Source organism: Paroedura picta, chromosome 1 (assembly GCF_049243985.1).
Source record: "Paroedura picta isolate Pp20150507F chromosome 1, Ppicta_v3.0, whole genome shotgun sequence".
NCBI lineage: Eukaryota > Metazoa > Chordata > Lepidosauria > Squamata > Gekkonidae > Paroedura > Paroedura picta.
The window spans coordinates 65,716,239-65,730,448 of NC_135369.1; the positions used below are offsets into that span (position 1 = coordinate 65,716,239).

At 45.5% G+C, this 14,210-nt stretch overlaps 1 protein-coding gene across 1 annotated transcript in view; it reads right to left on the reverse strand.

Annotated features, from left to right (window-relative positions):
- Positions 1 to 14,210, reverse strand: part of TOGARAM2 (TOG array regulator of axonemal microtubules 2) — a 114,070-nt gene that overhangs the window by 16,097 nt on the left and 83,763 nt on the right. Inside the window, exons 17-18 of the mRNA XM_077341373.1 lie at positions 13,406 to 13,622; positions 4,651 to 4,737 (exon numbers count right to left, since the gene is read on the reverse strand). Of these exons, the coding sequence (XP_077197488.1) occupies positions 4,651 to 4,737; positions 13,406 to 13,622 (304 nt within the window). The remainder of the gene's footprint in view (positions 1 to 4,650; positions 4,738 to 13,405; positions 13,623 to 14,210) is intronic.

Below are 14,210 nucleotides of genomic sequence, written 5' to 3' on the forward strand. Positions count from 1 at the left end.
TAGTTGGGTGTGTATACAGCTGTGCTTCCCAACCATATTCTGCATAATTGTGCCATTTCTGGGGTTTCTTGAAGTCTGAAGAATGTTTCAGGGATTTCTCAATAATAAAAAAGTTGAGAAAGGCTGGACTAGGGGAATGCTTAACCAGTTAAATCTCTGCTGTTTGGGGCTTTTTATCTGGCCATTGAATTTTTGTAAGCTGAATATGGTAGTTCCTTCATTGTTAGCATATCTTGCAACTAGCTTTTATTTACTTTTATTAATTGCTTTATCTGTTGTTGTATCCTGATATTTTCCTTGCTTTATGGCTCTTGGTGCTTCTGTATTTTGTTTTGTTATAAAATTGGGGGGAGTATTTTTATTTTTACTATAAGCTACTTTGGGAGGTTTTTTTGAAAAGTGGGTTATGCATTCTTAAACTAAATGAATAAACTGATAAAATGTTTTTATTTGTTAATTACATCTTAGTTACATCTTACATCCCTAGAGATAAACTCGCTGATGCTGTGACATACAAATAAAAGCAATTTTCTATTTGTTTGCCCCACTGCACAAGGAAATAAATATGACAAAGCACTATTTGGTTATAGAAAGAGCTACACTGTAGGCTTTTCCATTCCTGCTTCCAGAAGTGGGGGGACCCAGCTTCATGGGGCATAAAAAGCAGGAATGTCATTCAACTGTGGCGGGATGAGCAGATCTTTGCCTGCAGAACTCTGCAAGCTTTTGAATTAACTCCATAATAAAGCACAAAACAGCACATGTTTTCTAGTGTTTACCTTTTATTATATACTAGTAAAAAAGCCCATTGTATCCAGAAGACAATGGGCGCTAGCAGGCAGGGACCAGAGCGAGGGGCAGGCGAGGGACAGAGCAAGGGACAGGCTACCTGAAAGAGGAGGCGGGTGGCGGCTCCTCGGCGTCTCCTGGTTTTTGGTGGGGAGTCCCAGGCGTGGTGCGCTGGGCTGCGGCGGCTCCTGTGCGTTTATTTGATCTTCTGCGGCTGGGGGGGGTGGGTTCTTTCTGCTGCTTCTAGGAGGCCACGCCCGCGGATCGGGCCGCGCCCGGCCGCGCCCGCGGGGCCGCACCCGGCCGCGCCCGCGGGGCCGCGCCCGGCCGCGCCCGCGGATCGGGCCGCACCCGCGAGCCGCGCCCGCGGATCGGGCCACGTGGGCGCGGCCTGGCCCTGATTCCCTCTCAGCGGCTGGAGTCTCGGCGGCTGGAGGTTCTCGGCCGCTGGAGTCTTGCCGGGGGCTCCCTCAGGGGCCGGCCTGACGCGTCAGGCCGGGAGCAACTGCGAGCCGCGCTGCGCGCGGCTCGCAGTTACTGGGGCTGGGAATCAGAGGGACCAATCGGCAGGCGCTTCGCGCCTGCCGATTGGTCCCTCTGATTGTCTGTCATGAGGAAGGGTCCAATCCGGACCCTTCCTCATCCCGGACACATCCCGCCCCAGAACCCCTTACTATTTTATTTAGTCCGTGGCGCCCGCGGCGCCACGGGCGGTGTACAGATGAATTATATATACTGGCATGGTGCTGTTGATATTACTACTGGGGGGCTGGAGATTTGAATGCTGTTTTGTTGTTGTGCTGTAATGTGGGGATAATAATTCAGATCAACTTTGTTGTAAGGATTCAGATACTGTATGTGCGGAGCTTTGAAACTTCTGAACCCTACAGACCCTCCATATCAATAGACTGTAATATTAATACTCAATCTTGATTGATATTATTACTGTCCATTACCTGCATATCCATGTCCTGCACAGTGCAGGGGGTTGGACTAGATGACCCATGAGGTCCCTTCCATTATTATTCTATGATTCTATGATAATATTTAGAAATATTTTGCTAATCTATTTTTAAAAAACAGTACTATCATGGCACTAACAATATGACTGTGACTAGATTTCTGATATATTTCATATACCACATGGTGAAAGGATTAGGGACTGTGGACTATTCTATTGTGCAAAGTTCTGTAAGTAGGATCCTAATACATACATTCTGACTCATTGAATACATCATGTGAATCAGGTAAACTGGGTTTGAGTGACCTCGTCGCAGTACTGATAGTGCTGTTATCACATACATGCTTCCCTGGGATTGTTGCCCTAACTTAATATATGGGGGCTTCAGATCATCAGAATTGTGCTTGGGGGAACTTTGGAGACAGACCTCCGATTGGTTGCCTCCACAGATTGACAGGCCAAGGAGAGGTGAGTAAAAAACCATATTGCTCTCCCTGGTACCTTTTCTCCCTGCTAGTGAGGAGCAGAAAAGGCAAGACACGGTGGCAGGAAGGCCGTACATTGTGGAGGGGAGAAATGGCACAATTGACTATCCCGCAATTGTGTCAGTTTCGCTTTCCTTGCAGAAATGGTAAATGAGGCAATGAAATTATAACCAAACTGAAATTTAGAGTGAAACCATAGAAACCAGCTACAATGAAGGCAAACATTCTAAAAAGCCTATTGCATATGCCCTCACTCCATAGCACAACAGGAACAGCTCCTGGGACCCTGGCTCTGACTCCCCTAACCTTGCGAGTAGATAAGGTCTGTAAACTTGCTCTACCTTAATATGAGGGCAGATTGTGTAATCCTCAACTCCTTCCCTAGTGGGATGGGAATGCCCCAAGGATCTGTCCTAGGGCCTGTGTTGTTCAACGTATTTATAAATTATTTGGATGAGGGATTAGAGGGGGTACTTATTAAATTTGCAGATACTAAGATGGAAGGGGTAGCAAACACAACTGAAGACAGAATCAGAATACAGGATGATCTTGATAGGCTTGAGAACTGGGCTAAACTGAATAAAATGAAAGTTGGCTAAACTGAATAAAATCACATGGCCCAAGCAGTAAAGCCCACATGGCCCAACGTGGCCCCCAGGCTCAGGAAACACCCACCCAAGGGGGAGGCCAGGTGCATGGCATGGCCCAAAAGGCCAGGAAGAGGCCACCCAAGATGCCACAGCTCATCACTTGACCCAACCAAGTGAAGCCAGCTGGGTAAAGGAAAGCAAACCCAGGGACCCTGCCAGCCAAGCAAGGGGCATGCCTGGCAAACAAAAGCATAACAAGAAAGGAAGGGCAAATACCTGGCAGTCTTGTACCCAACCACAGCTGGGACCAAGGACCATGTCAGGAAGGACCTGGATGCCACAAAACAATGCAGCCCCCTAGCCCCAAAGCTCTGCCCCTGCACTGCACAGTGGCTGAGCATGCACTCCCCCTGGCCAGCCTCCCTGCCTGACCCTCCCGCCTCCATGGATGGTGGCATCCTCCTGCTGGCCTCCCATCCCCAGTGTCACATAGAAACAACGTTTGTAGTGCATTGTTTATTGAATGTCCCATTCTGCTGATAGTTTTGATTTATGAGTAATGACATATTTTATATAAAGGGCATTTTTAAAGAAAATGAATGAGTAATGGCTGAGGGATAGCCTATTAAACAATCATCAATCAGGATTGATACTCTGAAATCAAAATAACAAATATCTAGTTGTTGATCTCAAATTCAGGGCTACTAAGGCAATAATAAAACTGAGTTATTCTTTTGTGAAGTCTAGAAGAAACGGATGCAAGGGTCACATGTAAGCCACCATTATTTCTGAACAGTAAGGCCTCCAAAAGCAAGTTGGGAAACAGCTAAATTCAGTCTTCAGTTCCCATTAATTTAATCAGTGCCTACATAAAGTTCATGGGGTCTTCAGTTATAGCCTTTGGGAATCAGTAGGTAAAAATTCACATTTCTTTCTTATTTCTTGGATACATTTCAGGAAAGGGAGGAACAACTGATTTTAAGTGACCTTAATTCTGCCAAGCTTGAGCTTTCAACACTGCATTTCAACAGGGAACTATCACAGTTGAATGTAAGGCTTGGTTATTTACGCATTTTGCTGTCTGAAGTAGCCATATCAGTTCCAAGGTTGCAGCTATAAATGGCACAGGGGGTTGCAACCTCCAGTGACACCGCTGACCTTCTGAGGACACTCAATGAGCAAAAGTGACAAGTGCAATTCAGGTCTCCTTCTATGGCCAGTGGCTCATAAAAAAACTATTATAATGTTTCAGAGTCAAAGATAAATTACAAATATGAAAGTCTCCCTGAGGAGCTGACTTTAGATCTATGTCTGTTCTATGGGTTAAAATCTCAAGTTTAGCTTCAGGAAGAGAGTGGGCAATAAATTACAAAGATGATGGCATCTTGCATTTTATGTTGCCTATATTTATTTAATTTCATTATATAGGCTTTAAAAAAATCCTGCCTGTCTCCTCAGAGGGACTCAAATGCAGCTTACACATCAAAAAAAAAGTTTTAATTGTACACCTTCAGAAATAATTTGCATGTTATGAATCTCCACAGAGGTGCATTGCTGACAATGTGCTCAAGCACCTAAACCAGAATGTGAGAAGCAGAAATTCAGGCCAAATATGCCTGAGGGACTCCTGAGAGTGTGCTGGCCCACTTATTTTAGAAGGAAGATAAAAGGTAGCCCTCTGATTCGCTTTGAATGGTCGTAAATGACACGGGGCTGTGCCTTCTGTGGTTACCCGAGCAGTTGCTTTGTTCAAAGGCAGAAAAAAGGCCTAACCGCGTGCTTTCATTTCCCACTGACACCTCAGTGTGGTGAAGTTGTCTGTTACCTGACAGGCGGTCTGTCATATCCTGCACAGCTTGTCCACTGACGAAACGCACCCTGTTGGCAAGTGTTTGGAGCAGCAGAACTTTATCTGCAAGGCACAAAACAAGTGAGGGGAGAGGGGATTGTTACATAAAGCTGATACCTTTGGATTAAAACATCTTTTGTTTAAGCATAAATTGAGAATATCTCAGCTTTTCAGAATACTTGGATCATAACATGCATATCGCTCCACTGTTCTAAATGTAAAATATTTTATATAATGTCATTTAACAATACAGAAATCTGTGCTTTGGCATTTGCTGCAATAAAGAGAAGCTAGTGAAGGAAACTACCATCCTGGAGGGATTGGAAGAAATACTATCAGAAAGATGGCCAAATTTGTTCAGGATCAAAAGTCAAAGGAGATTTGCTTACCTTTCCCAGGCTAACAACTAAGACTTGCTCTACTCCTTTTTCTTATTAGTTATAATCGAGATGTACATCCCTCATGTTCCAGCTGTACCTTAGTAGAACTAAAATGGACCAAAGGGACCTTTGACCCACAGGTGCCTCCAGGCATCCTCAGCTAGCCATCCTTACCCTGTCCATGACATCACAGAATACCTGGCCAAATGGCCCTCTGGTCCCATCCCCCTGCTCAGCCACAGGGATGACAGCTGCTTCACCAGTTTCCAGCCTGCTGAGGTCACGTAGAATGGCACGGCAGCCCTCAGCCATGGAGAACAGGCTACCACCTGCCTGTATCCAGGCCATTGACTGCTGGAATTCCACCACTTACTTTCACTTCCATACAGGTTCCTCCACTAATTCTTCCTCCTTTTTGTCTCTGCAAGAAGCCACAAGTCCATCTAGATAGATACAGCATCACTTAAGCAGAAACCAGCTGAGGAACCTCATTGGGACTGAAAGTCCAGCTTCAGATAAGACAAACAAGAATGTACTGGGACTCTCTTTGTCTGGCTGCCTTGTACTCGGTCACCCAAGTGGGCCCGCCAGATACCATTGTGATTCAGTTAGGTGAGAACAACCTGCTAAAAAAGGGACTTGCCTCACTTCAGCCATGGAAGGAGATTTGCTGTTTTTCTCTCAAAATTTTCTTGGTTGGAGCAGCCTGTGAAACATGACTGGTGGGGTCTACTTCTCCTAGGAAGGGGGGGGAGTTCCACAAGGAAGGTGAGCAAGACTAAAGGATAGTCTGTGGAAATGGCAGGTGGCTCCATTATTCACCACCCGGATATTTCTTTCAGGCAAGTGGTTCTGATCAGAGTGGAGAAGAGGTTTAGCTAGGTGGAATTTACAACACTGTTGTTTCTTGGCTGCAGCTGTAGGAACCTTGGCAGAAGTTGGGTGGTATCTTTCTGGCTCTGGTAGTGGTTTCAGGCTTTGGACCTATTGGGGGGGAGACTATGCCTGCATGCCTGCTTCACCCAAGTGGGGACTCTCTTGAGGGATCATGGGAGTCAGGTCCTGCAGCAGGATGCCCAACCCATGGGCTTTCAGCTAGCTCTGCTTCAATGTAACTCCACTTTGTTGCCATTTCAGCATGCAGGTTGGGTTCTATCAGATGACCGGCAGGTAACCTAATACCTTGATCTGTGCCCCATGACACATCAATGCTCTATCAGCTGTAATCCATAAAGCTCTGGACTGTTTTTAGTCTACCTAGGTCTCTGTGAGCATTTGTGTTCTTGTTCCCTTTGCTGCTTCCTCCTCCTATCCTGAGGACCACAATGAGCTCCCCCCTCATACTGCCTAAATCATTAGCAATTTATGCAACCAAGAATCAGCAAAGCTGAGGAAACAGAGAACAGAAAATCAGTTTTCTGCTTGACACTCACTATATTCTGATGCCAATGATATATGCTCTGAGCTAGACAACATTGTTATTTCAGTGATGAATAAAAGAAGATAACTGCTTGCTTCAGCAAGATGAAAAACTGCTTTGAAATGCTAATAGGAAGAGGATGGGAGCTGTGTGGGGTATCAATTATTGATAATCATTCAATGTCTCAGTACCCATAAAAATTTTAGTTCATCTTTAAAGTGGCCTTTGAATCTCATTTTAAAGCAACCACAGTACATGTGTACTACTCTCTTTTTTGGCATTCTTAGATGGGTTTTGTATGTTGAAACACCTGCTGCCCATGAAAGCACCAATAAATAGTTGGCCTGAGTTTAGCTCCAGAGTGACATTTAGAGGAACTGAGTAAAGCACAAGAGCAAAGCTTTCCTTTCCCTGCCCCTAAAGGTAAAGGTAAAGGTAAAGGTATCCCCTGTGCAAGCACCGGGTCATGTCTGACCCTTGGGGTGACGCCCTCTAGCGTTTTCATGGCAGACTCAATACGGGGTGGTTTGCCAGTGCCTTCCCCAGTCATTACCGTTTACCCCCCAGCAAGCTGGGTACTCATTTTGCCGACCTCAGAGGGATGGAAGGCTGAGTCAACCTTGAGCTGGCTGCTGGGATTGAACTCCCAGCCTCATGGGCAAAGCTTTCAGACGGCTGCCTTACCACTCTGCGCCACAAGAGGCTCTTGCCCTGCCCCTAACATGGTCCAATTAATGATAAATTAGTTCATCAGTTCTGACACATGAAGCTCAACGCATAATGGCAAGGACCCTTCAGAATTCCTCCTGGCATTTTGTCTAAATGAAAACTACCTTTACTCTAGCAAATCTGCCTTTATATACTAATGCTAATATACTAGCAAGAAAGCCTGTTGCAAGCAGGCATGCTATGGGCGCTAGGACCCAGGGGACACAGGAAGGTACAGATCTCTCTCTGTGTCTCTCTCATTCCCTCTCCCTGCATGTCTCTCAGTGTGCCTCACAGCAGGAGGCATAGCAGGTAATTAGGGCTCATTCTTAGGAGGGAAGGAGGGCTGGTGTACAGTTTGGGGCAGCTCTCTGTCTGTCTGTCTCTCCCTCCATTGCAGCAGGGGTGGCTCTCTCTGTGTCTCTCTCTGCCCCCCTCGCAGCAGGAGTGATAGGAAGGAATGAGGGCTCATATTTGGTCTGGCAGGGCTCTGTGTCTCTCTCTGTCTCTGGCATGTCTGAGAGGAACGTGGCTAGTGTCCTGGGAGGGAGGGTGGGAACTGTAGTGGCAGAGCCAATCAGGGTACAGCCAGTGTTGCTGGCTGCACCCTGATTGGTCCTATTCCAACTCGGGCAGTCGGACACGTTCCACCCCTCAGGCTGTTTCACAAATATATAGAGGAATCATGGATAAGGATTTTGAATTTTACTATTTTATAACTTTGAGTAGCCTAATACAACAGATTTCCATATATGTGTTCTTCAGATTATATTATCCAAGCAAAGGAGTAAGGGCCACCTCCCATATGACTTTTTTCCAACTGACAGGACATCTTTAGACAGCCAAAAGTGTGTTAGCTATAATGCAGAAAGTAGGGCAGTATGGTGAGGCAGACTATCCCACCAAAGTCTGGTTTCAAGGACATCTCCATTCAGCTTCTCACATCCCAAAGTACTGTCCAGAGACTATGAAAATAGGCTGCAGAGGAAAATCCTGCATCTCCACAGAAGATTTATAGCCTATGGTTGTGAAGGGTATCAGAGCATCTCCTTTGCATCCAGAATGTCCCAAGTGACATAATCAGCAACTCCAGTTAAAAGGATCAGGTAGCAGATGATTTGAAATATGAACTGATCTTTAAAGCAGCCTTTGAGACTGGATTTTAAAGCAACCACAATGCAGGTGCATCATATATATGTGTGTCTATGTATGTATGTATGTATGTATGTATGTATGTATGTATGTATGTATGTATGTATGTATGTCATTCTGGAGAACTGTTTCCACTCAGAGTAGGCCAATGAACTGACTCATTATAAGGGAGCTTAATCTTTTTACCTGAGTGAAGTAGCTGTGCAGGATAACTGAACTAACATTTAGGACATGTGCAATGCATTCCGCATACTCATAATCAGTGACACCAATCCATACAAGGCTCATTGTATAAATTAATAAGTATTAAGTCAGTCCTAGTGTTCAGTACCAAATAACTGATGTTTCCAGCTGTTTCAAGCACGTGAGCCAAGTCTCGGTATTCCTTTGTCATTAGTAATTCCAAATAGAGTAATCATTCCCTAGACAGCAATTTGTCCTTACAAATCGTATAGAGTATGCATAATAGTAAGTCAACTGATGCTTCAACACTCTATGGTATTTCTGACACATCCACTGAAAGCAGTATTTCTAGTGCTGACATAAATCTATGGGATATGGGATTTACAGCAGTCCTTGGCTGTGTAGTTATTGGCAATAGCATTTTCAACCTATGAAGAAGAACAATGTTTGGAACACGCCATCATTTATATCTCGATTTATGCTTGTTTGTTCTTCAGAAATGAACTCAGTAAACCATAAATTTCCTTCTAAAAAAGAATACAGGTTGGAAATATTTATGAACTGCAGACAGGAGAATGAACTGCTAAAGCCCATAATTTAGGGTTTCCACACAGTCAGCCTGCTTATTTAGGAAAAGGGCCCCTCAGATCAAGAACATAAACCTCATTAGGAAGCCCAGGTAAACACCAATGAGGTTCCCAAAATTAAAAACTTCTTCAGGCGGATACAGGTGACAATTCATCACAAGCGGATTGCTTGTAAAATCAACATATACCCCCAGAAGAGTTATACGCTCTGCCACTTCCAACTGGCTGCGGATCCCTAACCCTAAAGAGGGACGTCGGACCTCAACAAGGGCCAGGGCCTTTTCAGTCCTGGCCCCCACCTGGTGGAATGAGCTCCCCGATCAGGGCCCTGCCGGAACTTCCACAATTCCGCAGGGCCTGCAAAAAGGAGTTCTTCCACCAGGCATTTGCTTGAGGCCGACTGACCCATAACATCTACAGGTCCTCCCCACCCCACCCCACCCCACCCCAGACTGAGAGGTCGAACCTACCACAGGAGTGTCAAAGTTATTGTTGTCAAAATACTGTTCTAGTTGGTATGTTATTGTTGTTATATTGATACTTATACTGTTCCATGTAAATGTTCTTAAATGTTTTCTGTAAACTGCCCAGAGCCATAGGGAAGGGCGGTATAAAAATCTTAATTAAGGTGTGGAGGTTTAGTAACATGCACCAGCCTGTGGCCTTTGACTACAATCCAAGGACAGTTGGGGTTCCACGTACGTATCTTCATTTGATGAGTTTACCAATGATATGTGATCACCTACATTCAACTCTTGTGTCTCTATTACACATGTCTCTATTATAAATCAGAATGAGCTTATTTGTAACATGAAGGTGCCTTATACTAAAGCAGACCATTGGTCTGCCAAGGTCAGTACTGCCTTGCAGACTGGCAGCAGCTCTCCAGGGTCCCAGGCAGAAAGTTTTTTGCATCACGTGTTATCTGATCCTTTTACCTAGAAATGCTTGGAATTTAATCTGGGACTTTCTGCATGACAAGCAGATCCTCAGCCAACTGAGCCATGCCCCTCCTTTATGAGATTGCTGTATATGAAGACCTCACTAGGGCGAACTTTTTCAAAGGAAATTGGAAATTTCCATATTCAGAAGGGTTATGTTGCAATTCACAGTCTCAACACATATGGTCGTATTGATCTTTCCTAGCACTGAAAGATCTGAATCACATCTCTTCCTCATTTGCTTTGGTTTCATCTAAAGCCATTCTACACTCCTACCACACAGTCTCCATTGGCATATTTAGTTCTCCAAGGTAAAAGCTTCCTAAAACTCTTTTCAGTATGAACATGTACTACAGAATGAACTGCAAATGAAGTAGTAGAGTCATGAAATAAGAGAGGGGACAGTACTCCGTGAAAGAAGAAAACTAGCATACAATACCTTGTCCTCCTAATATGCCAATTTTCTCCATGCAGGTCTTTTGTGTACATGGGATAAAGATTTTGGCAATTACCTTTAAGGCCATACCCGGTCAGGGCCCAGTATTCCTGAGGGACCGCCTCCCTGCCTATGCCCCACCACTACCAACCGGCTAATGATCCCTGACCCTAAAGAAGTCTGGCTAGCCTCAAACAGGGCCAGAGCCTTCTCAGTCCTGGCCCCACCTGGTGGAATTCGGGTCAGTGAGAGAAAGGCTGACAGTTCCACCAGAGGCTCCCAATCCACCTTTGGCCTCTCCGGGGGGAGAAGAATCTGTGCGCGAGGAGGGGGAGGTGCAAGCATTGGGAGAGGGTCCTAGAGCCTTCAGAGAAACCCCAGGATGGCTAGCGACGACAGAGAAAGGAAAGAACACAAAGAAGAGCACGCCGACATCCAGCAGAGTGGGGAGGAACCAAGAGGCGGCTGCCGGCTCTTCCAACCCTGTGCTGGAGGGGCCAGGGGCAAAGACGGCTGCCCGCCCCAATCACCCACCCGGACTAGAGAAGCTAGGAGCCTAGGCCTACCTTCCCCCCCGCCGGCTGCCCATCCGCCTCTGGTCTCACTCCCCCTCTCCCCCCCTTTCATGGGTTCTGTTCTTTTGAAGCCGCCCCCACTCAGGAGGACAGTGAGCGCAGTCTCCCCAGCCTTCTGTGGCAAAATTGCTCCCCCTGATAGACCTCTCCTGTATGGGCCATCAGAAACGGGATTGCAGCTTTGCATCAGATTTCAGTACGCGATGTATTTTTTTCATCTCCCCAGAGAGCCTTGGGAACTGTAGTTAACGAAGAGGGCTGGGAGGAAATTTTGTCTTTCACACCAAATCTTCAGAACTGTCAACAGAACTACAAGTCCCAGGAGTCTTTGGAAACAGCCATGACAGCTAAACTGAGACAAAGTCAACCTTTTGCGGGTTCTTACAAGCTGCGATATTGGGCAGGGGACCCAATGGACATGGCACACTGCGGGCAACTGGTCTGGGGAAAGCCCCAGATATCGCCTCATTGGAGTCCTCCGGTGACCCAAGAGAAAACCTAATTCTGGAGCTAAATGAAAGGAACACGGGAGCGTGAGAGCTCAGGGGGGAAAAGAGAATAATATCTACCTGCAGCAAAGCCGGCTATCGCAGACTCAGGGCAGACCTGGAAGTGCTGTGGGAACAGAAGGGAGGGGTTAGAAAGGCACGGGGAGGGAAGGAGTGCAGGGATAAAAGAGGAGGTGAAGGAAGCACGGGGGCGATGCCCCAGGTGGGCTTAACCCCACATGGGTGAGCCGGACGGCTCTGGCATGGCGGACTGCAGCTGGTGAAGGCGGCTCGGGAGGCGGGCTACATGAGGCGGCCTGGGGGAACACCGCCTGGGGGAACGGGGAGCAACAAGCAACCGTGGGGCCGCAATGCCTGTACCCCCCCCCTCTAGGCCGGGCCTCATAGGCTGTTGCAGCCCTGCGCAGCCACAGCAACTGCCCACAGGAGAAATTGGCCGAGAGGAGCCAGCAGCAGTACTTCTTTTAAAAAAGCGGGATTTTCTAAAAATGCCACAGGACCTGGGACTAATTATGAATGATCGTGACAGTCCCGCCAGAATCCGGACGTCTGGGCACCTTAAGTTTTCACCTGTGTTACACTTTAATGTTAATATTATTACTGTTGTATGAAAGTTGTTATGAAAACTAAGTTGTATGCACCATTTCTACGTTTTATATAAACTGCCCTGAGCCTTAGGGGAGGGTGGTATATAAATACAAATAAATAGATAATTTCAATAAATAATAACTCTAATCTGAGCCATTACCACATGGGGAGAGTACTACCTTATTCTGCAGAATGTGTATATCCTTCTTTGCCCATCCCCACTGGTTTTCAGAGCACCCCAAATGCTATTTGAAATTGATATGTTCTGAACATCCCCTCCCCCCACATGAAGCAATACATAAATTTCTCCATTACTACTGAGCAGAGGTCTAGACAGGACATGCTTTCATTACACTGTATCAACTTCTAATGATGCGTGATCCCCTTACAGCCTGCAATATTTATCTTGAGCGACCCTCCCTGCAAAGGTCATCTTTCATTTCAAATCCAAGTTGGCTTCCATTCCATATATATGACATATCACTTCTTGTACGAATTTAGCGCAGGTGAAAAGGTGGCAGATTTACAGCCCTGGAGACTAGTTTCTAAGTAGCTTAGTGTTTTTTAAAATTTCCTTCCTTTACTTATTGCTGGCATATTGCTAATAATAAAACATAAGTATAATGGGAACATAGGACTATGATCTTAAGCCAATTCATATTTGTACCAGTCGTATGGACATTGGTGAAGTTACTCCAGAATAAGAGGGGTTTTCTCTCTCTCTCTCTCACCTCATCAGACCAAAATTCAAGTTGCACAACAAACCTTAAAAATACTGTCTTTCAAATTACAGTGTGCCAAACCTAGATCCTTTGAACTCCATCAGTGTCCTCACTCTGTTTTCTAAGAATAGAAGGAACAGCTGGATAGTGAATACGCAACCATCTCAATTACTGAAACTCAACAGCACAGCTCAAGTGGCAGAAGAAAAGTGTCCTATGGGTCCCAGAATCTTGAGATGGGTAACTCATGGCTATGATAGCTGGCATTCGTGCAAACTGCTGAGTAAAACAACAGCTACCACAGAGAGAAATGACAGGTTTTAAAGGCAATGGTCAATCTCAGCACGTTTGTGAGGAACTTTCATAACCTTAGAAATCCTCTAGGATGGAGTTAGATAATTGCCCATTCCTCAACATTGGTCTATGGAAGGCTTACCAAGACCTACCTTCAGGGCATCTGGTAGGCTGAAAGATGAAATAGACAGGTTATGCCTTAAAAAAAACACACACACAGAGAAAATAGCCATTACCTAGACTACTTATCATTTGGTCCAGCACCTTCACTGCCGCAGTATAAATCCTAGAGTTCTTTGAGTTGAGGTTATCAGTGACTGCAGTCACTATAGAGGTGATGACTGGACTTAAGCCATCTTTGAGGATTGGGATCATGGAGGCCAAAGATTCTAATGCATACTGGTTCACTTTCTTGTTGGAGTCCTGGAGCCGTGGGGTAAATGCATCAAAGATCTGTTAATGTGAGAAAAGAACAGGTAAATCTGTGGTGTCTGGCGTACAGCAAAAATAGAAAACAAAGGTTTCCCTCAAATTATTGTTAGCTCAGCACCCTTTACAGAGGATCAGAGGCAAAGTGCAGCAAGTAAAGCAAAGCTCACAGAACAAGACTTCCCTGCCCTGTCCCCCAATTTTGTATGGGGGAGGGGTCAGAAGGCCCTCAAAAACAGTGTGGAACAATGGGAGACTTGGTTCCAACCTTCTTCCTAAAATAATTATTTCAAGGGGAAAGGAAAAGAAATGACATGCTATTGTTCACAAATGCATTTCATGTGTAGCATGTAGTTTGGACAACAGATAAATAAACCTGAAAGGGGGTGGGATATGAATCTGTTGAGCCTGGATTCTCAGGTAAAATGCCTATGACACTTTTTCTCATGGACCCTTATCAATTGATGCCAGCATAGTCAAGAAAAACAGCTGGAAGTGTGACCTGATTCTTTTGAAAAGTGTTGCATATGAGGTAATAAATAGTTCCCTCTCTGGCACTCTGTTATTCCTGCATGCAAATAATCAAATAATGTGCAAGCTTGTAGAAACCTG